Source organism: Lissotriton helveticus, chromosome 5_1 (assembly GCF_964261635.1).
Source record: "Lissotriton helveticus chromosome 5_1, aLisHel1.1, whole genome shotgun sequence".
Classification (NCBI taxonomy): Eukaryota; Metazoa; Chordata; class Amphibia; order Caudata; family Salamandridae; genus Lissotriton; species Lissotriton helveticus.
The window spans coordinates 2,040,662,148-2,040,689,638 of NC_136065.1; the positions used below are offsets into that span (position 1 = coordinate 2,040,662,148).

At 46.5% G+C, this 27,491-nt stretch overlaps 1 protein-coding gene across 4 annotated transcripts in view; it reads left to right on the plus strand.

The window, feature by feature from the left end:
• The window catches only part of LOC144756238 (histone H3-like centromeric protein A), a 198,691-nt gene extending 178,308 nt beyond the window's left edge, over positions 1–20,383 (plus strand). For 2 of the 4 annotated variants that reach the window (XR_013595106.1, XR_013595105.1), the window contains exons 5-6: positions 16,832–18,753; positions 19,352–20,383. Coding sequence is in view for 2 of the 4 variants with exons in the window: in XM_078645864.1 (XP_078501990.1) it covers positions 16,832–16,979 (148 nt within the window). In the remaining 2 variants the exon portion in view is untranslated. Of the gene's footprint in view, positions 1–16,831 lie in introns of all 4 variants that reach the window. The other 2 variants (XM_078645865.1, XM_078645864.1) reach the window with 1 other exon arrangement.
• The last annotated feature ends 7,108 nt before the right edge of the window (positions 20,384–27,491 follow it).

Here is a 27,491-nt window from a genome sequence, read left to right on the forward strand (position 1 = left end):
AATTAATTTGTTAATTAAATATGAATAGGGAATTGATTTTTAATAACTAATATTTCTGTAGTAGGGGATCTCTGTGTGTAGTCATAATCTAGTGAATAGTCCCGCCCATGTGCAAGGACCCCGGCAATCAAAAATAATCTCTTAAGTTGTCAGAAAATTGCAGAACTGCACAGACACTTAAGAGAGAATTTAAAGACAAATAATGCAGCCTATATCCACAGGCTACACTGTCCAGTACTTCAACTAGAAATTCCACCAAAACAACCCACAAACAGCACAGCCTGCCCAGTTTCTCCCATAGAGAAACTTCTATCGCCCAGCAAAAGCCTCTGGAATAATAGAGAGGAAGGCATGGACAGACAAGCCCCATAGGCTGCCATTATGTGGCTTAAATAGGATACTGTGCCTTTAAGAGAACTTTCCAGAACTTCTCCCAGTATCCCAGAATGCACAGCAGGGCCCTCTTACTTTCAGTTCTTTTTAAAGGCGTAACATGCCAGACCTGTAGCATTCCTTTCATGAACATCTCTCTCCACCGGGGAGACGGTAGGGCGCTTATGACTATAACAGAGATACCCCTACTACAGAACTGGAGTTACAGAACAGAAACTACTCCTTCTGTAGTAGGGGATCTCTGTGTATAGTCATAATCTAGTTCTTTTTTCCGGCTCCTGCTAACAGGACCCTGGTGCATTGAGCTCTCCCTTTTTCAAGGGTTTATTGGATTTTTTGTGCACTTTTGGCTTTAAAAGTGTTTTCAGTTGTTTCCCTTCACTTCTGTGTATTTGTTCAGGCTTTGTAGGGCTCTAAAATGCCTGCTCTCTTCGACAAGTGCCCAGCATGTGGAAGGAAGAACGCCAAGACTGATCCACACGACGTCTGCATACTATGTCTCCCTGAAGCACATGTCCCTGAAGATTGTGACATCTGTCAGATCTTTTCTACAAGGACCCTGAGGGACAGGCTGAAGATTAGGCTTCAAGGCCTGGAGGAGAGACGACTGCAGGCTGCAGGTGGGTCTGGGCAGGCTGTGAAGGCTCCCTCTGCCCCTGCTGAGGCCTCTGGGTGGCTCCCTAGAGGCAGGAAGCCCAGCAAACGGTCCCGGTCTCCGTCGATCGCATCGACGGCGACGTCAAGAGGGATGACGATGGTGAGTTCCCCTTCTCCCCGGGGCTCCGGGTCGAGACAGCGTGGACGGTCGACGTCGAGAGGCCTGGATAGGCCGCCGTCGAAATCACCGCCGACGGCATCTTCGTCGTCGTCGACGTTAGCGTCGAGCCATCGACGTCGAAGAAGGACCGACAGGCACCGGCGCTCGCCGGCATAGCGACACCGCCGGTCGCCGTCGAGCAGACGGTCGCCGTCGAGGGGATCCTCGACGTCGAGGACCGCGAGGAAACGGTCGACGCGGAGGAGTCGACGCTCGTCGTCAAGGACTGACCGTTCGTCGTCGAGGAAGAAGCACTCGACGTCGAGGAGACGGCGTTCGACGCCGGAGTCGCGGGGTCGACGTTCGACGCCTGATAAACGACGCTCGACGTCGAGCAGAAAGAGATCGGCGTCTCCGAGGCTTTCCGCCTCCCCTAAGCGGCGCAGAAGGAGTTTTGGCGCAAAAAGTCACGCTGGGTCTGGTGAAGGACGCCGGAGGCGTCGCTCACATTCTGGAGGATCTGGGTCGCAGTCTCCTCCCCCGAAGAAGTCACCGGGCTCGGTGTACTCAGTGGTTTATACACCACCTCTGCCTAAAACTCCTCCTCCTCTACCTAAGGAGGATCCTCCCACCAACCCGCCGCTTCCTCCACTACCTCCACTTCCTCCTGCGGGGCAACCTCCGCCACCGGTCCCACCTCATGGGCCCGCTCCTCGGCCGGAGATACCTCCTGTCCTACCACCGAGATCGGTGTTACTGCCTCCGCTCCCTACACCGCCTAAGGGGACTCCAAAACCTAAACCCCAGGATAGGCCACGGAAGACGCCTCCACGGAAACCTGTGGAGCGCCCACGTACTGGGAGATCGCACTCCTGTTCCAGGAGGAGGGAACGATCGCGCAACAGGTCGTCCACACGGTCGAGATGGCGCCACAGGAGGCACAGGTCTCATTCCCGGACAAGGTCTTCAGGGACCAGGGACTATTCTCCGACCTTGTCGGATTCACCGGAAACAAGGGTTTCACCAATTGATGATCTGGTGTCTTTCCAGGACGTACTTTTATGAGGTGCAGCGAAGTTGGGCATTTCATTGACGGTGCCCACGCCCAAGACATCGGTGATCTTCGAGACGCTGCACCAGAAACATCTGTCTCGGCCGCTACTACCACTGGTACCGGGCCTGGAAGATCCGGCCATGGACCTTTTGCTCACCCCCTCGAGACTGCAGAAAAAATACCGGGCTCCTGACTCGGATCCGGCTTTTCTAAGGGTGGAACCCCCTCTAGATTCTGTGATTGTGACGGCAGCTCGTAAACCGCATGCCACCACTCCATCCTCCACAGTTCCGCCAGATAAGGAATCTAGGTGGCTGGATTCGTCTGGGAGAAAGGTTTGTGGGACGTCGGCGACTTCCATGAAGGTCGCGAGTGCCACGGCCTTGTTGGGGCGGTATGGCCGAGCCCTCTGGGAATCTCTACAACAGTTTGTGGAACATCTGCCGCGTGACAAGCGAGAAGATTTCCAAGAGGTGTTGAATGAGGGGATGTTGGTGGCGAATCAGTGCCGCAGCCGACTCTTCCCTGCTGGCGGCGCATGGTTTCTGCCATGGGATTAACCAGCGAAGACACGCCTGGCTCCGCCTCACTTCACTGAAACCGGACGCTCAGCAAAGGGTTGCCAATCTACCATTCTCTGGCGAAACCCTGTTCGGAAAACATGCGGATGATGAAATAGCCCGCATGAAGGCAGAGGCAGAAACGCTCACGGCGGTGGGTTTGGAAAAACCCAAGGAGACCAAGAAGGCGTACCGCCCGTTACTGCGGCGGTTCAGTGGCCAAGGCAGAGGGCGTGGACAGTCTTCAGGACAACAGCAGCAGTTCAGAAGACTGTTCCAGAAGTGCCAGAAAGGCAGAGGCGGCCACCAGTCGGCAACAGCGACTAAAGGCCAGGCCGGGTCTAGGCCCTGAGCGCTTACTTCCCCTGCATCCGTTACCCACTCCGGTGGGGGGAAGCGTTCAATTTTTTCTGGCAGAGTGGAGAAAAATTACTCGGGACAAGTGGGTGCTGAATATTGTTTGCAATGGATACAGTCTTCGGTTCACCAGCCCGCCTCCATCAATCCCTCCGGTCAGCTCGCAGTTTCAGCTGCACGAGCTCCAGGCGGAGGCCGATATCCTGTTAAGGAAAAGGGCGATAGAAGACGTACCTCGGTCTCAAAGTGGAAGAGGTTGTACTCCCGGTTCTTTCTGGTTCGCAAAAAGGACAAGAACGAGTTCAGGCCCATTCTGGATTTGCGACAAGCAAACAAGTGGATTCGCAGAGAAAAGTTTTGCATGCTGTCGTTGCATCAGATTTATCCTCAGCTGCAACGGGGAGACTGGCTGTATGCCATAGACCTACAGGATGCATACTTCCATGTGCCCATTGCACACAAACACAGGAAGTTCCTGCAATTCCAAGTTGGCGCCAATCATTATCAATACACAGTACTGCCATTTGGACTGAAGTCTGCGCCGAGAACATTCTCAAAGTGCATGGCGGTGGTAGCGGCACACCTGAGAAAGAACAAGGTTATTGTCTACCTGGACGATTGGTTGATCAAGGCCTCCTCCTTCTCGGAAGCGCAAGCACACTTCCAGAAGACGTGCGTTCTACTGAACAAGCTGGGGTTGCACATCAACATGTCCCAGTCAATCCCGACTCCGGTCCAGTGCATACAGTACTTGGGAGCCTCCATCAATACGCTGTCAGCAAGCGTGTCTCCTTTGGAGGAGCGACGATTATCACTCCTTCGGAAGGCTCAGGCTCTCATGACCACTCCATCTTCAACAGTGATGACGGTGTCTTCTCTACTGGGATCTACGGCCTCGTGTATCTTCCTAACGCCTCATGCAAGACTGCACATGAGACCGTTGCAAGAGTGCTTGGAGGACCAGTGGGATCAGAGGAAAGGATCTTGGGACGACAAGATACGACTGTCTCTGCATGCTCTTCAGTCTCTGAAGTGGTGGTGTTCGGCGGAGAATCTCCTGAGAGGGGTTCCCTTCCACAAGGACATTCCCACGCAGACTATAGTGACGGATGCGTCCCTCCACGGTTGGGGGGCGCACTCCGGGGACTTACAGATTTAGGGGACGTGGTCACAGACTTAGTCCACGTACCACATCAATTTCCTGGGACTCAGAGCTGTTCACTTGGCGCTGAAGGCCTTTCTTCCGTTCTTCCAGACCAATTCTCTGCTTGTACAGACGGACAATACGACCACGATGTATTACCTCAACAAACAGGGGGGCTCGAGATTGCGCACCCTGTCGCAGGAGGCGCAGGCGATCTGGCACTGGCTTCCCATCTACCAGGTGTACAGAATGATACTGATTGCCCCGGAATGGCCCAGACACAGTGGTGGTTCACGGACTTGCTTCACCGGTCTCTACTTCCTCACATGCGGCTGCCGTGCAGGCCGGACCTTCTCACGAAGTTTGGGGGGCAGATGTTGCACCCAAACCTCTCGTCTTTGAGTTTGGGGGCATGGCTACTGAGATAGTGCAATATGGCCATTTGAATCTCCCTGCAGATTGTATGGACATACTGAAGGAAGCTAAGAGACCTTCCACTAGGACTTCTTATGCGTACAAGTGGAAGAGATTTTGTATCTGGTGCAAGTCCAAGAACTATGATCCGACGACATGTAAGGAAGATGTCATCCTTCCTTATCTTCTACAGTTGGCGCAGTCTGGCCTTAATGTCCATTCCATTAAGGTTCATCTAGCTGCATTGACTGCCTACAGGAAATGCCCTTCACAGACTTCCTTTTTCCAGATCCCCGTGATTAAAGATTTTCTGGAAGGCTTGAAGAAAGTGTTCCCTCCTGTCAGGCTTCCTTCGCCTTCATGGGAATTGAATGTGGTGCTGTCCAGATTGATGAAGGAGCCTTTTGAACCTATTCATAAGGCTTCGTTGCAGCACCTGTCCTGGAAGGTGGCGTTCCTCGTGGCCATTACATCGGCCCGCAGGGTGAGTGAAATTCAGGCATTGTGTTGCCAAGAACCTTATACTGTATTTCATGCTGCTAAGGTTGTTATGTGTACTCACCCTAAATTTCTTCCCAAGGTTATTTCTGATTTTCACGTCAACCAGACCATAACTTTGCCTAGGTTTTTTGAGAATCCTTCGTCTCCAGCGGAAAGGTCGTTGCATTCCCTGGATGTTAGGAGGGTGTTGAAATTTTATCTGGATAAAACCAAAGATATTCATAGGTCAGACCAATTGTTTATCAATTATGGATCGGTCAGGACGGGTCTTGCGACCTCTAAGCAGTCTATCTCTAGGTGGATTGTGTCCTGCATACAATTGTGTTACCAAAAAGCTAATAAGACCTTAGTGGGTAAACCTAAGGCTCATTCCACCAGGGGCAAAGCTGCCACGACAGCTCTGCTCCGTAATGTTCCAATTGCAGAAATCTGCAAGGCGGCCACTTGGAAGTCGGTCCATACCTTTGCTAAGCATTACTGCCTGGATACTGATGCCAGGGCAGACGCTCAGGTTGGTCAGGCTTCGCTGGGAAATCTATTCGCACAATAGTGGTGTTATTTTTCTTTTCTCCACCGCCGCTTTGGTGTGGGGATGGGCTTGCCATTCTATTCACTAGATTATGACTATACACAGAGATCCCCTACTACAGAAGGAGTAGTTTCTGTCCTGTAACTCCAGTTCTGTAGTAGGGGTATCTCTGTTATATTAAGTAATCAATGGGATAGGGAGGAGGAATGGGTGTCCATTTGCTTCCCCTGGATAAGTATTGAGGTTATCAGATGCAAAAAAATTGCAAAGAAATGGACACTTGTAGCAGATCTAAACCATTGGATAGATTGGTTATGGTATTCTCAAAAACACAATGTTTTTGTTGGTATTGCGGTATATATCTTTCATCCGCCCCTACATTGTTGTTGTGGCAGTTATCATTGAATACCATAAAAGTGCAAGGTGCCTGCCTCATCCAGAGGCTCCTCTGGTCTAGATTCGCAGTGTCCAGAGATCAAAAGGTGAGGTGAAAAATGAAGAAGTGGTAACCCCAAGAAAAAAAATTTTAATTTAAAAATTAGGTCAACACCCAATTTTTTTTTATTAATGGTGTGGATCTAAAGGGTAAAATAATAGGTACTTGTACTAGATCAAGTAACTGGATCTAGAAGTATAGTGTTAAAAATGGTGTCGACATGTTTCAGCCCCCTATGGCTCAACGGAGTCTGCAGGGCTTTCGTCAGGACTAAACAAACATACAAACATTAAATAGTTACTCACACCATTTGTGTAGTTACTACGATGGCTTACTGGTTAACTAGTCAGTGGCCAATCATGCTCTTTCAACCTGCAAAAGAGGGACACAAAACAGAAGAATACAGTACATATATTGACATATTTTTGTATGTACGAAGGCACCAGAGTACGTATTGGTCTCTACTGAGCTATTAAGAAATTACAGAAAATTTTCTGATGTGGAGTTTGGAACAAATAAGGCAAAGAACTGAAAGGCTGAATTGAGCGACTATGCTGGTAAACGGGTCCTGCATTAGCATGGCTGGACCATTAAAACACTGCCAGCATAATTGTGACATTACAAGTAAAATGAGGGGGCAAGTGGCAAGGTGTCAATAATGTCAAAAAAATAAGGTTGCTTTGCATAGAATACACCGCTATCAAGGTTTACAGTCATTTGAGAAGTGCGGTGCGCATATAAACTCCAGTGTATGAGACAGAAAGCTATGAGATGTTTCAGGTAATAACATTAGTGCAATTGCAAACTCATCGCCAATATGTTAGTATTCATGGCGTCTGTGTGCTCTAGTTGTATGAAATCAAACGCTGTTACACAAAAGTAGCGCGGAGCATATATTGAAGAACTACGGGGCATATCGAAACACAAATGCAACTGAAGTATGTTTTTCAAAAGTACCCGGAGTGCGAGCGCTCTTACCTAATGTTAAGTAACAAGAGGCTCCGTCAGGGGATACCAGCTATTTTATAGCCACAGAGCTGGGAGAAAAGAAGAAAATGAATCAATAAGCAGTCACCTTACCGCTAGTTTTCAGAGGGAGAAAACACACATCCGCCGCCATTACCCGCGTGGGAGGAGACTTCCACCACTTGTGCTGACTCTGCCCCTGGACTCCGGGCAGACGTCAAGGCACGTATTTAAAGCGAGACACGTGATTGTTCCAATTTGAATGGAAAACTTTATCCTCTAGGATTGGGCTAAGTTGGAATAAGGTTTGGATATATGAATATATGGATATGTGTAACATAACACAGAGTGCCGCAGTAGTTTGGTCCAGTGTATTTCAGGATAAAAAGGAATCATGGGGTGCACTGCTCTAGTCGATGATTTTTTTCATTCATTAAGTGCGGATATAGTGGCTCACATGACAGAGTTTGCTCTAAAAAGTTGTTAATGTGTGGCGAACTGATGCCAGGGTATATTATCATTAAGTCCCCAGATATGGGTTCTAAGACGATTTACCCATCTCTGCTCTTTTTCGTACAGCTTTTTCTCGGCATTGCGTGTTTTGTCTGTGAGCATTTCAATGACAGTCCAGCGTATTTCATCACATGTGTGTCCTGCCTCCAAATAATCGGCACAGAGTTTGGTAGTAGTTTTTTTGAGCCTGATATTGCTCCTATGTTCGCCTATGCGAGTTTTTATTTTTCGGCAGGTCATCCCAATGTAGGTTTTATTACAGGGACAGTTGGCCATATAAATTACATAGGTGGAATTACAGTTTGTATGCTGTCTCTGGGTCCATGTGAGATTCTCTGAAAGTTGTAACTGTTTTGAAGGAGTTGTGTACTTGCAAGCTATACAGTTTCCACAGGGGTAGTGGCCTGTGACTGGGGCCATCGTAATGTCTCTAGGTAATTCCATTTGTTGTATTTTCCTAGGTCGAGTGTGTACCAAAGTATCACGTGGGTTTTTAGTTCTCCTATTGGCGAACCGGGGTTTTGGCCATTCAAATTTACCGGTCGTCAGGATTTTCCAGTTTTTGTTAACCAATTTTTGCATTTCATAGGTGGCTGAACAGAAAGTTGTTACACATGTGACTAGATCTGCTGGGGTTTTTTTTGGGATGAACCTGTAGGAGACACGCTCTCGGTTGGTTGTTGGCGCATTTCATACATCTGCGGATTGTTGCCTGAGTATAGTCACGTGCTTTCAATTTTTCGCAGAGTACCAATGCTTGCTCTTTGTAATCCTCATTTTTGGTACAGTTTCGTTTGATTCTAAGAAATTGACTGTATGGAAGATTGTCTCTTAGTGGTTTGGGATGGAAACTTTTATAAGAAAGTAAACTGTTTTTCGCAGTGGGTTTTGTGTAAGTCTTACTTTGTAGGCTATTTTCAACAAAAATGGTTAAATCCAAAAAGTCAATTGTGGAGTCATTTGCTGTATCTCTTCCAGTATACCGAAGGGGCAAAGGCACTGCCCATGGAAGTACCATGATTTTGTAAATATAGTACTCCTTCATATTCAAAAAAATTAAAAAGCGCTTAAAGAGAATTTTTTTGAATATGAAGGAGTACTATATTTACAAAATCATGGTACTTCCATGGGCAGTGCCTTTGCCCCTTCGGTGGCTGGACTGTATGTGAGTCAGTTTGAAGACCTACATGTACTCAACGATTCCAACCCGTACTCTTCCAGTATATTATACTGGAAGAGATACATAGATGATATTCTCCTCATATGGGACATCAAAAACGACCTCGAACTTTTCATAAATTGGCTGAATGAGTGTGACCCCTGGTTAAAATTCACATATACAGCAAATTACTCCACAATTGACTTTTTGGATTTAACCATTTTTGTTGAAAATAACAGCCTACAAAGTAACACTTTAATATCCCCCTCATCAATCCTAGGGGGTCAGGAGGGGTCTACCTTGCCCCCTTTCCTTCATTTCCCCCTTCGTTTTTCACCACATCTTGTCTCTCGATCTTACGGAGAGACAAGATGGCGGCCGCTCCGGACTGTTTAGAATGTTGACAGACACCGGAGAGCCAATCAGCTTTGCTTCGCGAAGTTCCGTGACGCGTCCGGTACGCGAACCGGGGCTCTAACCGGACTGCTGTCACAGATATATATATTTTTTTAAAACGTTAATTTCTCAAAATCCACTGGAGCACATATATTGAGACATAGCAAAGGCACGTCGGGCAAACCATATCTACAATTTTGCCAAGTTTCATGTAAATCCATTCAGCCGTTCGAGCTAAAAGGGAGTCCAACCGCCCTATGGAAATTAACATGGGAAAAACGCGTTTTGGGACCCCCCTTTTTTCTCGGCCCCCCCTTGACGAAAACCCCCCAAAATTTCAGGGGCTGCTCAGAAACAAAATGTGACATTTTCCTGAATATTTCAGCCAATTCCGTCCACCAACGCCAAAGTTATTAGACATAGAATTTTCAGAAATCCCATAGGAAAAAAATCCTAACTATATATACCTACTGGCTATCGCCATATGTATATATATATATATATATATGTATGTATATATGTATGTTTTAAAAAATCTAATTGTATGTTTCTTTATTTTAACTTACATTAATTATTTATTAATTTTATGGTTATTTACGTTTTTTAAGTGTGTTTAGGTTAATTATATTTATTATTTTATTAATTTTCAATTACTTTTAAGACATAAAAAAAATTCGATATTTTGGCTACCTATATTTTTTACAACGGTATTTTTGATTCGATATTTTTGTACTTACCTGTTTGGAGATAGGAATTCGATATTTTTGCATTCTATATTTTTTCCTCGATATTTTGGTAGTTCTATATTTATGTAATCGATATTATGTCAGTGATCCCACAGCACCATCCACGCACACCTCCAGCCAACTGCCATCCACATACACCGCCAGCCAAGCACCATCCACACACGCCCCAGCCAAGCGCCATCCATGCACGCCACCAGCCAAGCGCCATCCATGCACACAGCCAGCCAAGCGCCATCCATGCACACCGCCAGCCAAACGCCATCCACGTAATCCACCAGCCAAATGCTATCAATGCACACAGTCAACCAAGCAATATTCACGTACACCGCCAGCCAAACGCCACCCACGCACTCTGCCAGCCAAGCAGGGCCAGACTGGGAACAGCAACACTTGCCTATGTGGCTTCTAACTGGCATACCAAAAAACATATCCCTGGTGCCTAGTGGGCTTTATGCCCCCTCCCCCGTAGGGGGCAAGTAAGGAGCTATTGCCCTGATCTGCCTTCCGGGGGTGGTGGGGCAGGAAGCCTTATTTGGTAGTTCTTGGCATCCCCCACCCCTAAGTATAAAAAAGAATCCCTGGTGCTTAGTAGGCTTTCTGCACCCCACAGGGACTGATTAAGAACTATTGCCCCTGTCTGCCTCCCGGGGGAGACAGAAAGGCTGTGGTAATTTTTTAGGGGAGTGGAGGCATTGGCATGGCCATTTTGGGCAGCCCCCACCTCTAGGTATATAAAATAAAAATCTCTAGTGGGCTTTCTGCCCCCCCTCTTTTGCCGGGAGGGCAGATCGAGGGCCACTGCCCCATATGCCTTCTGAGGGGGCAGAAAGACGGGGAAGGGTATTTTTTATTGGGGGTGGGGCATTACCATGCCCATCTCGGGCAGCCCCCACCCCTTAAATAAAATAATTTAAATAATCCCTGGCATCTATTGCGCTTTCTCCCTTTTTTTCTCGACCCCCCCACACACCCCTGGGGAAGATCAGGGGCTATTGCCCCATCTGCCTCTCGGGGGGGGGGGGCAGAAACACTGTTGAATTTTGCAGATATGGGTCATTGGAATGCAGAAAGACTGATTTTCTAAAATATGTAAACCTGCGAAAAAACCTGTGAGGGGTACTGCAACTACACCTAACAGGGTCGAGATGGACCCCGTTCCGTCACTCCCTACTATAGGACTCCCTGTCTGGGCTACCCATCTGATAATCGATCTACAGACACACATGGAACAGCTTATCAATTCCCATTTTAAATCATTGTCCACTAGGATTGATAAACTAGTTTCACTGATCAACAGTAAAGGCCTAGGGCGAGTCCAGCCAACCGGCCCAACGGGAAATCCTGACACTATAGGAGCCCCAAGCACATCTAAGCTTGCTGCTAAGGGCCCTAACCTAGGTGCGAGTACCTGTCCTGACTCCTTTACATCTGCTTTGATTCCTCTTAGTCAGTTGAAATCCACCACAGCTCATATGGGGTCTGGCCAAACTAATCGCCCTATTCCACCTTCTGCTGTATCTGGTTCTAAACTATGTGACCCACTCCCTCCTCTGACTACCTCGGGAAATATGGGTTCAGATTTGGTTAGGCCCCAACCTAACCCTGTACCGAAATTCGGAAATAATTGACCTCATAAATCCCCCCCTCGCCCCCAGTTACCCCCAGAGGCATCCCCATATGTGGTGGTGCTTACGGGAGTACCCCCACTGGCCAGTGAACGAGGGGAAACTTTCCCTGAGTTAAAGAATAAAATCATCTTCTGGCTATGGAGTAATAGACCATTAATGGGTACGGGTCAGGGGGAGATTTTGTTTGCACGAAGAGTCAGTTGGCTGGGGACTAGACCTAAAGACATTTGCGGTGATTGTGTCATTGTCAACTTTAGGGATCCTAGTGTGGTGGGACACATATTAGCTAATGGAGGGTCCTACAAAGCAGGAGCTATCAACACTTTCCACCTGGGGTATTTTTACTCCTGTACCCCTGCTTCAGCCAGACTAGAGCCAACCTACACCCGCCATGTCAGGCAGGATCTTGACTATAACATACCATTGGGAAATAGATATAGCGTATTGGTCACTGTTGATTGACTCATGCCATCTTTGGGCGCAGATGGAATGGATCTGATTCTGGTTGTGAACCACGTACTGGAGGGAGCCAGCCCAGTGGACGTGTCTACTAAGCAGGCCCCTAGATCTGAGAAGTGTAGTTGAACGGTAGTGTTACCGACCCGAAATACTGGTTCAATAGGGCATGAAAGGGAGGTGGACACGCCCTCAGACTTGGCTCCCCCACCCCATATCTTGCATCAACAAGTCGAGGATCCATCAGCAGTGGTGGGGACACGTAGACCACTCATTGGGTCTTGGAATGTAGCGGGGTTGGGGGCAAAGCTGCATAACCCGGAATGGGGAGAGCTGATGGATACCTTTTGATCTATGCCTGTTCCAAGAGACTTGGCTGTTGTCCATTCCGGTTAGGGTAGGATTTGCGTCCTACTACTCACCGGCCGTCAAGGGACCTAGGGGTAGACCCTCGGGTGGGCTATGTATTTGGGTTGCCCTACACCTAGGTTGATCCGTTAAGACTATAGACTCTCATTGCCCGGACATCCTATGTATTGTACTTAACTTTTTGGATGGTCTGGCGTTGGCAGTGATTAATATGTATTTACGTCCTCAACCACACCAGTTGGGCTTATCAACTCTGGATGCCCTAGATTCCCTTCTCCACTCGCTTTCTTAGTCGTATCACCAAATAATTGGCGCTGACCTTAACTGTCATTTTGAACCGCTCTGGGGAATTCCCTCGGTAACCTCGGACGAGGATGAAAACTGGCTAATTCCGGACTGTACTACATACCTGGAAAAGCGCTTACTGCCCATGGCCCTTGCGATCAACAATTTGGTCGTGTCACATTCTCTTAGAGCCTGTAATGGCACACTTCTCCCAGACGTCCCGGGCACATCCACTTTTAATAGGCCAGGCAAAAGCACGTCCATAGATTATATTATGGTATATGTAGAATTCTGGGCCCGTCTAAAAGCCTTTTCCGTTATTTCCAGGGTCGATAGTGACCATAACCTACTGTCACTTGAACTATTAAATACCCTGGGCCACAAAAACATTTTGGGGAGAGTTGAGCTCCCCATAAATTCAAACCTTGTCACGGTGGCTGGTGGTAGACGAATTAGGTGGGCAAAGGTAGCGCTAGAACCTGAAAGGCTAGCTGAGGTATACGGCCATGTCGCAGGCTCTCTAATAGAGGTCTCCCACCTTTTGAGCTCTAATTGTGAACTGCCCCCCTGCCCCTAAACCCCCCCCCATTTCCAGGATTTTCAGCGCATCCATATTAAACTCCTCTGCTCCTTGGCCGGTTATTTTTATACGACCAACACTAAAAGGCCAAGTGGAAAGAAGTGCGACCACTGGTTCAATAAAAGCTGCAGGTTGGCCAAAAACATCCTGATAAAGGAGGTAAAATCTGGGTCCCCTTTAAGTATCAGAAATGCGAGGTATACTTATAAAAGTTTGATCAAGGAGGCCAGTTCGGAGTGGGAGGCGTCTAGGTGGGAAAACATTAAGGCAGCCCTGGAAGCCCGAGATTATAGGTTGTTTTGGAACCTTGTTCGATCAGGGTCAGTGGAAGGATCGTCCGCCATCACTCCTAATCTTAGTGAAGAGGTCTGGCTAAATCATTTTAAGCCTCTCTATTCACTCAGTAATCCTGATCCACAAGTAGATTTAGTGAATCAAATAACCCTCCTTGAACCACCGCTCCTGGAGGCCAGGAGCGCTGATTGTCCTCCGTGTACCCTCTTAGAAGTGCAGGCTGCCCTTAGAAGCTTGTCGATGGGAAAAGCTCCGGGCCTGGATAGGGTCCGTGGGGATTCATATAGAAGTGAGCAAAAGGTTTGGGCCCCTTATCTCCAGGTTTATTTTAATGCCATCTTACAGGGTCTGGAGATCCCCCTAACTTGGCTGGGAGCGGAAATCATCCCTATTCATAAAAAAGCTTCCCCTCTTGACCCGGTCAACTACCGCCCCATTAGTTTGATTGATGTCCTCCAGAAATTATTTGCCTGCTTTCTTCTAGCCAGGTTGCAGAGTTGGATGGATGAACATCACACCCTAACCTCCCTGCAAGCGGGCTTTAGAGCAAAGGTTTCTACCATAGACCAGCTGTTTAGATTACAGCTGGTCTACTGGAAGACGGTCACTATTGGGGCAGGTAGTTTATACTTGATTTTTGTGGACCTCCGGTCCGCTTTTGACCTGGTCCAAAGGGACAAGCTGTGGGCATTATTGCTGGAGATGGGAGCCCCGGTCTACCTGTGCCATCTATTTAAACGTATGCACCTTGGTACATACGCTAGGGTGAGATATGGGAGGAGTGGGGAGTTGTCGGCTCCGTTCCCGGTGGAAAGGGGAGTGAGGCAGGGGTGCGTGTTGGCCCCCACACTCTTCTCCCTTTTCCTGAACGGGCTGATAGACCATTTATTGGGAGCAAAAGATATGGACTCCCCAAGCCTAGCGGGGCGTAAGATACCTGCCCTCATGTTCGCTGATGACACCCTCCTACTGTCAACACCATCTACGGGTGTACAGCGAACTCTAGAGGCATTCTGCTCCTTCTGCAGATTGAGGAACCTGGAGATCAACCTTACTAAAACCAAGTTCATGGTCTAGAACACCAGACTAGCCAATTGTCCCCACCCCCACTTGGATGGAATGGCACTGGATCGAGTGTCAACCTTTGATTATCTGGGGGTCACACTTAACGACAGAATGGACTGTGGGTCCCACATGGCTAAGGCCAACCTGAAGCAGGCTCACTCATCTGGTGGGATTTCAAAGGTTTTTAACGATACTTCGCTCAAACTGCTGGGTCCGCCTATGGAAATCTATAAAGCTCAGGCGAGAGGAAGGGCGCTCAATGGCGCAGACCTATGGGGCCACGTGAGTGCTGCTCCCCTGTCTCTGACTGAGAATAGCTTCCTTAGGCGTCTTTTGAGGCTCCCCATAAGTACCCCCTTGACACCTCTTCGGCTGGACTTAGGATTGATACCCATCCAGGAGATCGTATCAAATCGTCCCCTCCTGTATTGGAGACGTTTGTGGTCGACCCTGGAGCTCTTAAGTTATAGGGAGGTATGGGGATCTCTTGTCTAGGAGGAGTGTGGGGAAAATCCCTTGGTTAAACCACATTAAGCAACTCTGTTATGCCATAGGAAGGGGGGATATGTGGTCGTCTCCCGAGGAGAGCTGTGCTTTGTACTCTAAGAAAACACTAAGCATGGCACTTGAGCGTTACCGTACGGAACGTATAACAACAAACGCGTCCATAGGTAGGCTGACCAGCACTTTGCTGGACATCAAGACCCATCCACAATTTGAGAAATTTTTGGATGATATCCAACCCCTCTGGCTAAGAAACTATATAGCAAAACACACAAGATGATGGACGGAATGTTGCACAATGGCAAAACATTCACCCCCAGTCACAGATCTGGGTTTAATCCATCGTTATTTTGCTCACCAAGCCACCCCAGTTCAGACATGGCCATATGCAAATCACTTGACCCTGTGCCTCATGGGAACAGTCCAGCCCGAACTGCCAAGCCATGTCTTTCCTGGACCAGAATCAAGCATCCTAGGACCGGTTTCTGGCTATCAGCTCAGACGTGAGTCCCTTGCTCACTTTGCCACTGGAGTCAAGCAAGCCCGGCTGAAGACGGCTGTAATGCCAGAAACCAGTCCTGGGAAGCTTGATTTCGGTCCATGAATGAGGTGGATGTCTGACTAGACTGAATGCACCACTGGTGGTAAGGACTGGACAGCCAAACCTCAATCAGTGACAGCTGCACATGAACTGTAAGACTGAGTGCAATTTTCCATGGTGTAGTAGGAGTGGCGATCCTAGTCACAATCTCACTACTGCATTGGCCCTGGAGGGAACCATGTAAATTGAGGGGAACCATGTAGACCAGAGGAGGAACCAGGGAGACGGCGAGTAAAGGTACAGCCTGATCTGTGTATTAACATTGCATCTTCCCTTTATCTTGTGTCTAGTATTTAGCTCTAGTGCATTTAAAAGTATTTTTATTCATGAAAGTTAAGCAATGGATTGGATAATCCATTATTGTACTCCTGTGTGATTGGCAATTTTAGAGCTCTAGCACCGCCACACACCCTATCTGAGAAGCCTATTCACTGCTTGCCGTCGTGGTCACTGAGATTCCAGTTCTGAAGGGGTTGAACATGGACCAGTTTGCAGAGCCATACTAGAACAGACACCAGATAGAAGAGGCAAATGAGCTCAACTGCAACCGTTCAGGCCCCGTAGCCCCTGTTTGACCCTTGCTCCCCTCCCCAACAGCGTCTAACAGGTACCAAGACTGCAAGTAGTTCTCTCTAAAGAGTACAAGTTAAAACATGTTCCATTAATTATTGACTCCACTGTTGCCAACCTAGGAGTGTGGAGCATAGGTGCCCCAATACAGCAGAGTACGATTCTGCTTGGGAGCACCATGCCGCTGGCCCTCCAGTGGCCTCCAGGATTAAGGCAGCAGTACGGTAAGAACAAAGGGAAATTTAAACTGTTGCATACATATAGGCATGAAAGCCCATGTCATCCTTTTGTGCTTTTGTAGTGTCCTGCTATTCTCGCCTAGGTATGCAGCTCTGCTCCTTCATTTTAACAACTGTCCTCTTTGTTCTCAATATTGACGTCTGTTTAGTTTTGTTTTTAGACCTTGTCCGTTCTTGCTCTTCTGGCATTCCTTTTTACTATACAGATCTCCAACTCTTTTGACAGCCCTTTTCGCCTGTTGGTTTATTCTGGTCTAATTTTATCTGTAATGATCAGTCACATATCCTCACACTTTTCTGACTTTTTCCTTTCAGGCCGCAGAGGCATTCTTGGTGCTTCTGCTCCAGGACTCCCACTACTGCACTCTCCATGCCAAACGGAAGACGTTATATGTTCAAGACATCCAGCTGGCGCGGCGTCTACGTGGTTTCGATGGCATGCTTACATGACCCATCACCATGATCGGATCAAACCAACCATTATGAGCATCACTTTTAAAGTTGAGTCTGTGGTAAAGCAAAGAGTGGGACTTTGGCAAAGGCCAGGTACTCTACCAGCATGAGGCCCCCATTGAACTGTTAAACCACAGACGAGCCTTATGGACCAGCTCCGTCAATTCGCAAATCCAGGAAGCGCACTGTACTGAAGAGAAGACTTCATTCCAGAATTGTGGAATGTAAACCACAGTAAAAGTTTATGGCCCATTGCTGTCGATATGAGTGATGGAGAAGTCCTCTTTTAAGAACTCCATGAATATATTTGGTTACCCTGATATTTGTACTGACCCAAGGTGATCGAAGAGGAGTCGCAGTAAAACAGCCCCTTGCTCCTCCTTACATCCCCTAATAACCTTTCATAGTGAAAAGGTTTTGAAGAGTAATTCCTGTCCCTCAGTCACGCCGCAGACTGTTGTGCCATTAAATTCGGCATGTTTTCGCCGTTTTTAATTTTTATATTGCATACTGTGGTGGACCAAGGCAATTACATTTTTTGGCCCACCTCTTTGAATCTTTCCTCCATTTAGGAAATGTATAGATTGACTTTTTATATATGTTGACTTTTTAATGAAAAGGGTTTTATGTATTTTATATTCTGCATTCTATGATTTTAAATTTATAGGAAACGAAAACCTATTGTAGTCCTCTAGATTATTTACGGTAGCAGTTGACGGTTGCTTTGGATCTGCATTGCTTTTAATGTTCAATGTTCCCATCATTTTCAACTCGACTTATTCCAGACTGAAAAAAATAATGTTTTTAGTTTAAAGTTTTATATTTCGATCATTTATGTACTTATGTTTAACATTCTCCCTACTACCTGCACTATGCGACCCCTCATGCTCCTCATTTCCATTTTTGCTCTTAAAAAATGCTAGCATGGAGGAGTTCCAATTTGGTCCGTTTCCCTCACCTACCCTGAGCTTAATTCTCTCTCTTACTGACTGTTTCTTCCTCTTTTCTCAGCTATTCCTTTAATGCTTTCTAGCATGTACTAATTGTCTCTCTCCTTGTAAGCTGTCTCAATTGTTACTGATACAGAGGCCCTTATTTCCAAGTCTCTTTTCTCCTGAGGAGTTGCTCCTTTTTTACTCCATTGTTTCCTCCAGTCTAGTCTTCTCGGGCTTGTTTCTGCTGTCCCTTAGTCCTAGTGTTTGCTTTTTATGTCTCCAAGCAGTTGTTCCTATTCAGTGCTCCATTGCCTGCTACCCTGGTGATTGAGCCTTTCCTGCTTTCCCCTGCACGACTAGCTGTTGTTGTTTTCCTTCTCAGATTTCCCACCTGCATTTTTCCATTTTCCTGTCTCTTCAGCAGTTACTGCTGCCTCTATCTGCCCCTCATCCTCGTGGTAGTTTCTGTGCTTCCCCTTCATGTGCCTTTCTCCACCTGCTCATGCTTATCTGATCTGTCCTCCAAAGCAGTTTCTCCTTGTAACTACCCCCTCTAGCATTTCTTGATTTCCCCTACTTTGTCTGTCCCCTCACCGTTCCTGCTTCCCTCACATCACCCTGTCTGCAGCCTCCTTCTGTCCCCTTCCTTATACTCCGTAGACCCTGTTACCTCTGCTTCATGTCTGATGCTCCTAAAGCTTTCAGCGGTGCTGCCTTTCCAGCTGCTGTCTTTTCACGTTCTAAACCTTTGTTACTGCTGAGTGCTTTGTATCAGCACCGTTTTTGACGATGCAAAGGAGCCAAAAGCACTATAGACAGTGTCCAGGCTTAATGCAGCCTTTACCAGTTGTGGTTTCTGACACATAAATGCGGTGGGGCGCGATTACTCCATACGTTAAAACATACACACATCAAAGAACTACACTCAAACACATTAAAATAAACATCCAAGAAACAAACCTTTTTTTTAACCTTAACCTGCAGAATGTCCTCTATCCTCTCCAGCCCCTGCTCCAGACTCCTCCAAGCACAAGGTGATGTCACACAGCCAACTGCCTTATCCAATCCATATGCTGCTCTCATGCTGTGAAGCAGCTTGATTGAAGCATCTGGATTGACTGAAGCAGGCTGCCTAAGCTCTCTGAAAGGCACTGGAGGCTTGTGCCTGCTCTCCAACCCAGCTATCTAAGGAAAGCTGGGTTGGAGAGTTTGAATTGTGCATGTTTGTTTGGCCATAGCAAGGTAGCCAGCCAAACTGACATGCGCAATTCATACTGAAGGAGCCACTCGTCGTTGCAGCCAATCAGCAGCACTGGCCCAGCCCTGCCTTATCCATTCGGCAGAAAGCCGGAAAAAAATAAATGGTAAGAAAACCCTTTTATTACCATTTAATCTTTCTGTGTAGTAGTGTGGGAGGCGACGCTCCTCCGCTGCTATGGAGGAACAGCCGCAGGCCTTTGCCCATAGCTTGTTTTCAGTTTTCATAGCCATCATGTAGTTTGACTGGATACCCTATACATTTGAAAAAACGTTTCCATAATTCCTCATCTTATTGGCGGGGGTGGTGGGGTGTATCTCATATGGTGGAATGTATAAAGTAATCAAATGTTTCGTTTTTTATTTTATTTAAAACAATGATTCCTCTGAGTGTGCAGAAACCGGTTTCCAAGTTAGGGTTTGCTTCTGAGAAAGTGGCTGTGAAAGAACTGAATGCCTTGAAGCATGGAGAAACAGAAATATTACCCACTGTAAACCAAAAATCGATTGCAGGGCATCCATAATTATTGTGGCGGTTTTACAATACAGGATATTCCCTGTTAAATGTTGTTTCCTAATTTGGAAACTGCAGTAAAATCTCAAGTCTTGTATACCAAAAAATGGCGTTTCAGATACTTTTTGCAAAAAGTGTATTTTGGAATCATATTTGAATCATATTTGAAATTGCTATCCATTAGTTGTTCATTGTGTAAACCAGAGGTTAGTTATTAAACACATTTATTTAGGAAAACAAGTTTGACATTTTACCATAGTTCTGTTTTTGATGCATTGAATGGAGTAAAATTGATGACTCAAAGATGGCCACGATTTTTATCTAGTGTGTACCTGTTCCATTTGAATCTTTTCACTAATTGTACAGTACCTTGTTTTTTTTTCTTTCTTGGTTTGGAGTCACATGCACAGCTAAGCTATTAAGTATAGTTTTATTTACCCTCCATAATCCGTTTTATTTAGTAGTTTTACTAAAATCCCAAGTAAGACTCGTGCTTTCTCCATTGTAAATATGCTGTTTCACATGCAAAAGTTCTGCTTTTGACATCAGTGGCGTTAGGTTTTTTATCCAATAAGGCTGTTTTTCTCAGACCCATGCTGAGGTAAAAGTTGATTCTAATAACTGTTTTAATTCTGTTTTCCGCTTCCTATTATGATTTCAATTTGTAAATTTTTGTGCAAAAGTCAATAAACATGTAAGAGTATTTCACATTGTTGTACTGCGTTGTCTTTTACTAACAAGGCTGAGTGATCTGAACTGTTAGGAGGATAGATCATTTTCTCTAAATGGCAGCCAGGCCCCTTCAGTCCGAGTGCCCAGCTGAAGATACTTCCAGTCTGTGCACACCCCAGACAGGTAGACTCTGCCGGGAACCAGCTATTCCTTTACTTATCTTATGAGTGGGTGGCATCTGCTTCATGTTCATCTTGTGTTCTACTTTCCTTCCTTCACAGTTCATAATAACAATATAAAAAATTCCAGCAATTCGCATAGTATTGTGCTCTTGACTGCATGATACATACTGTTAACACTGCCTTCATCTATTTTTATAGTTCTCCATGATTGGATCTTTCATAGATTCACATGCTTAAATCATCTCTGTCGTCGAGGTGGGAGTCACACAGTAACTTCTATAAAAGCAATAAATGCCATACATAGGCTACCGTGCAATGAGAAATCATCACTGCCATAACCTATACACATTCTTTTGTAAAAAGAACCAAAGTTGAAACTAACCAATCAAATGCCTTCACCCTTTAGAACACTCCAGAGAGAGGCTGAGTCTCTTAGATTTTCTCCCACACGTCATGTGAGAGGGAGTCCGCCTGAGCTCTGCTAATTTTTCTTCACAATTTTGCCATTTCTTTAAACCCTGTTACCAGAATGTCAGAATCCCCTCAAAAAGGACTCTTCAGATCATGTGGATTTTGTGGTAAGATGCGTTTGCATGTTAAAGACCCACATAAAGACTTCATTCATTGCTTGCATCATCATCACAAAGTTAAGGATTGCAAGAGAAGGAAGATTATTAATCTGGCAACCAAGACTTTTAACATAAATCTGAAGTGCCTTCTTCGGATGCCTCTTTTAACTTCCCTCAATGTAATTTTACGCTCCCGCCTTGGAGCCTTCGCCCTGCTCCCTGCCTCAGCCTGCCAAAACGCCTGTCCCACCCCCTGAAGCTAAAAGCAGGTCTGATTAACTGCCGTTCATTGCCCCGCCACGCCAACGAGATATGGACGTCAATAATCTCTGACGCCTGGGATATCCTGTTCCTCACCGAGTCTTGGCTCACGGATACCTCCTCTCCCGATATCCATCTTGCTATCCCTCCGGGTTACCTCTTAAAGGGCATCAATCGTGAAAGGGGCAAACCAGGAGGTGGTCTTGCCATCATCCTAAAATCCCACCTCACTCTGTCTATTACCAAATTAACGAACATCGGGATGATTGAAGCTTTGCACTTCACTATCTCGGATACCGCGGCAGTAGTTTTGGCGGGCATATTATTCTACAACCCTCCTACTGCCTCAACTCTCTCTTTAACGGCACTCACCCACCTGTTGGCGGATCTCTCCCTCAAACACCAACATTTTTTGGTGCTAGGAGATTTCAACCTCCACGTGGACAACTCTCTCTGCTCAAAAGCTAACAACCTGCTAGAAACAATGCAGAGCCTGAACTTACTCCAATTAGTTAAGGGCCCTACACACACAGCTGGGCACACCCTGGATCTTATCTTTGCTAATTTTTCTAATATCACAGTATTTCCTTCCCTCCAGCTCACCTGGTCTGATCATCATCTTGTCCCTTTTAACCTAGAGCTAAGTTCAAGACCTGCCCCTACTGTCCTGTAGGAAAGAGCTAGGGAGAAAATGGCACAAAGTTACCCGTGCTACCTTAGACCCCCTATTCAACTTTCAGCCAGACCCTCTATCCTGTGACATTGATGGAAACGTTTCTAGACTCAACTCTGCATTGCTCCTTGCCATCGACTCCATTGCCCCCCTCAAACCTATCTCCTCTGCTAGGACCCGCCCCTCTGCCCCTTGGTTCTCTACAACCCTCCGTGAGGAAAAAAGCCGATGCAAACTACTTGAACGCAAGTGGCGGCAGAACTACGACCCTGATTCCAAAGCTATCTACAAAACTGCTCTGAAAAAAATTCTTAAACAAAAAAAAGCCACCATGAGAGACTTCTTCTTATTACAAATCTCCAACGCTAAAAACTCCTCAAAAACCCTGTTTAACATTGTCAAAGAATTTGTAAACCCCCCCGCTAGGGTCACGCAGAATCCCTCCAGCCAGGTACTATGTGATGGACTCTCGGACTACTTCCTTGAAAAAATTGAAAAAAATTGTACCTCATTCCCTAAGGTACCCCCCCTGATCCCCCATGTGATTGCCCCGGAATCCGCCTCCTTGCAGTCCTATAACAAGTTGTCTCTTGAGTCCGCACTCAGGCTATTCACCCAATGCAGATCTGGTTCCCCCTCCGACCCAATTCCTGCCAAGACCATGGGTGACCTAGCCCTCTCACTGGCCAACCCTTTTCTTTCTATCTGGAATGCCTCCCTCCATCATGGCATTTTCCCAACTACGTGGAAAGAAGCCCTGCTAGTCCCCATTCTGAAAAAAACGGACGCCGATCCTACTAAATTTTCCAATTATCGCCCCATCTCCCTCCTCCCCAAACCCGCAAAAATTTTGGAAAATGCGTGCAGCTGCAACTAACAGAGTATCTGGAAGATAACTCCCTGCTGCACGACTCCCAATCCGGATTCAGAGCAGGTTTCAGCACTGAAACTGCTCTCCTGGAAGTGGCTGAGACTATCCGGGAGTGCGTGGATAGGGGTGAGGAGGCCATGCTGGTCCTCCTCGACCTATCCGCCGCTTTTGATACGGTCTCTCACAAAATCCTACTAAACCGTTTAAAGCAGGTCGGAATCGGTGGCTCCGCTCTCGCCTGGATCGAATCCTTCCTCACTGGCAGAACTCAGAAGGTGGTGCTTAGGCCTTTCAAGTCAGAGGGTAAACCCCTGCTATGTGGTGTGCCGCAGGGCTCTGCCCTGAGCCCTCTGTTTTTTAACGTTTATCTCGCACCCCTGGCCCCAGTGGTGGAGTCCTGCGGAGTCAGAGTGGTCTCTTACGCTGATGACACTCAGCTGATATTTTCCTTTAGAGACCACTCAGACTCCACCTTTGCCAACTTCCGCCAATGTCTGAACAACATCTGTGACTGGATGACCAACAATCACCTTAGACTGAATGCTGACAAGACAGAAGTCCTGTTTTTTAACCAAAAAACACCTATCTCTCCCAGCCTGTGGTGGCCCACTGCACTTGACCCTGCGCCCACCCCTGTCCAATCAGCACGTAACCTGGGCTTCCAGTTCGATAACTCACTCTCTTGCAAAGCACAAGTCAACAAGGTCACCTCTGCCTGCTTCGCGAAGCTGCGCATGATTAAGAAGATCCTTCCTTATCTTCCTTTGGACGCCCGCCGAACAATCACTCAGGCCCTCATCACTTCTCACCTAGACTACGCCAGCAGCTTATATGCCGGTGCTCCTCAATATCTGATCGATCGGCTTCAGATCGTCCAGAATGCGGCAGCCAGACTGATCGGAAATATTCCTTACCGTCAGTCGGTTGCCGCCTATCATAAAGAACTCCATTGGCTTCCCATTGCAAGCCGCATTCAATTTAAGATCCTCACCCTCGCCTTTCAAGCCAGCAACGACCTCGGACCTGCCTACTTAAGAAAGCGAGTGTCAATTTCTCAATCTGTCAGATCACTGAGATCTAACAACTTACGCCTTTTGATTACACCTCGCTTTCGACGTTCCAGAATGGGCGGCAGAGGGTTCAGCGTAATCACTGCCAAACTTTGGAACTGCCTCCCTCTTGACCTCAGGTTCAGCCCGTCTGAATCCATCTTCCGTGCTAAATTAAAAACCTGGCTGTTCTCCAGAATATGATCCCTGTCTTTTCAGACGCCGGTCCCACCCCTCCCTCCCTGAGGTTCTGTTTTTAGCGCCGGGACACCCCTCCGGGGGTAGCTGCGCGCTGTATAAGCTACTTAAATAAATAAATAAAGAAGGCAGTGTGTGATCTCAGATTTCCCCTCCATCCAAGAAAAGAGAAAGGTTTCGAGACTCCTGAGGGCCACAAACATCTTTAAAAAAGCATCATCATACTTCTACAGGTTCCTCAATCAAGGACAAACATGCAATTCCTACTGAGATACATTCTGATCCCCCTACTTCCACCTCTCTGGTGGTGTCAAAACCAAATAAATCTTCCACAGACTCTTCATTATCAAAGCACAAATCAGCTGGTAAATTCTCCTCGTCGACGGACACAACGTTGAGACATTCGTCGACAAGTAGATCACTGATGAGGGTGGCTTCATCAACGCCTGTGCCCGCTTCGTTGACGACACCAGTGCGGCCGGTATCTCCAGCACTGTCGACAACTATCCTGTCGACGACAGTCAAGCCAGTAACACTGTCTACGTTACAGGTTCCGTCGATGATACCTTCATCTGCGTCTGTACCTCTATCGACCTCCTTGTCGACGATGACTACTATGACGATGACCAAAGTCTTTGATACTTCTACCACTTCAGCATCTACTACCACCGCATCGTAGACGGTTACTCCACCGGCACCAGTGTCGACGAAGAGCTCGTTGATGACTCAGTTATAAAAAGACCTTCATCTTTACTGCTCACACCAGTCTTTCTCTCGTCGAAGACAGGATTTTTACAAAATCCTTCCCTGGTTTCACCTTTGCGACCAGGAATCAGAGGATGATTAACTTTTTGCCAAGCTTCTAGCCCATCAGCGCTTAATGTTAAATTTCAGCAAGATGAAGATGATGAGGGAATGTATTATGCCCAGGATTACCGTCATCAGTACTAAGAGCAGCAACCATACATTGACACTTATCATGAACCCATAGTTCACGTCAAAGTTGCATTGATTCAGGACCTACAGGCAATGATTCAAGATTATCGCACAAGCTTTCCTTCATCTAAAGACGTAGTTTTATCTCCTCCTTCAGTCAGACGAGTGTCTCTGCCTCATATATCACCTCCTATGCCTTTGATGTCACCGGTTTCAAATGTAGCCATTCCCATGAAACAGGATGAGGAGGTTAATCAGGACGACGGTTGTGAGGAAGGTAAACTTCCGGACACCCATTTTCAAGTCAATGAATTGGATGTTTATTTAATTCCCACACCTTTCCGTCCCATTCCTCAATCAACAGATTCGCCACTGGAGGACATAGGTGGTTTTCATGCCCTGATGGAGAGAGCAGCCTCCAGGCTCAAACTTCCCATGCAAATTAAACAGTCTGACTGTTATTATTTTAAGGACCAGTCCAGGTAGTCTGCTTAATTAATTCCTATAGTTGATTATATATGGGAGAAAGGTGTGAAGATTATGAAAACACCAGCTTCAGTGCTCGCAGTCCTTCCCTAGTTAGACAACAATTACAAAGCTCCAGCTGACACTCCAGCTTGTCTGGTAGGACAACCAAAACCAGATTCGGTAATTTCCCAGGCTGCGCAGTGCAGATCCAAAATTCTTTCTATGCCAGTCACAGCTCCACCTGACAAGGCACAGAGCCGCACAGAGAATAGAACAAGAAAGGGCTAAAATCAAGGTGTGCGCATATAACCTTGTAAAGACCACTGAAGGAATGGAATCTTACCTATATTTGCTACACAATGCACAGGAAAGGTTTTTAATGACCCGTTTTAGGCTCAATTTTTTACCATATTTATTGGGATCACCATTAGGTTATTCACCGACTATTGAGCAGAAGGGAACCTGCGGCTGCGACAATAGGTCTCCGCAGGATTCCCTTCATTTTATATTGATATGTTCATTTTATTCTGAACCCAGGCGTAGATTCTTGGTAGATATTTTGAAAAAATCAAATATAAAATGTGCTAAAGAGGCTTTGATATTTTTACAGCAGGCCTCGGACCCCCTTACATTGTGTTGTATCATTAATTTTATTAAAGTAGCTGTCAGACTAAGAGCAACTAGAGGGGCGGGGGAATTGTGAGAACTGTGAGAACTCTGTGATTGTTTTTAATGGATTATAATGTTTTCTTTATTTCACTGGGACTTTGGCGTTGTACTTACACCAGGTTACATGTTAATTTTATGGTTTGTCTTTTTAGAAGAAATGAACTCAATATACATTGAATGTTAGTACTTTTATGGTGATTTTTAATCATCGAATAAAGAATCCAAATGAAATTAAATGAATGTATTGGAAAAGGGTTACCACAACTTCTGGCACAATAGTTTGAGTTGCCAATTGTTTAGCAATTCTTGGGAGATACGATCGCCAGATGTGGTCTTATATCTCACCATATTTAGATCTTTTTCCATTAGAAAAAGCAGGTGGCACGAAAGATACTAATGGAGAAAGATCAGCGTCCAAAATTTGACATTATGTGATGGATGTGGGATCACTCGTCTTAGGACAACTAGCAGGAGCAGCGGTTCTTAGATGCCAGGGCTGGCTTAAGGCTATCACCTTTCGGCTGGAGATACAAAGCAAAATTCTAGATATGCCTTTCGATGGCGATGCCCTTTTTGGTAAGCACATTGATGATGCCTTTCAGTCCATCAAATCCAATATGGATAGGGCCAGATCCCTTGGGTCTCTACAGTTTAGAGGTGCCGGAGGTAGAGCTACCTACTCCTTCTGAGAGGGTTACCTTGCATTTTATTCATTTCAACCATACCAGTCATTTTACCTGGCCTACCAACAGCGCCAGGCGTACCATGCTCAACCAGCGGCTGCATATCCTAGACAACAGTCCAGACATGACAGCCATCATAGTCAAGGGTCGCTGTACAAAAACAATGACTGCTCAGTACCACTATCTAGACGGCTCCCCTCCTTTCATGAGGGTATTCATCGCTAAATAGTACCACTAATGGCAACAGATTTCTATGGACTGGTGGGTCCTGGATCTTCTCAAGTATGGCCATACATTAGAGGTCACGGAATCCTCTCCACCTCTTCCAGCACCTCCAACACACTTGCATATGCTGAAGCAGGAAGCATTCATTGTTCCACAGAAGGGGGTGATAGATAGAGTTCCATCTTCTCACAAGGGAATGGGATTTTATTCCCCATTTTTTCTAGTAAGGAAAAAGTTAGGAAAAAGGCATCCCATTCTGGATCTCAGACGAATAACCAAATGTTTTTGGGTTAGTCGCCTGAAGAATGTTTTTCTGCATGGTCACACTACAGGAGATAGTGCAAATGCTCAATCACATGC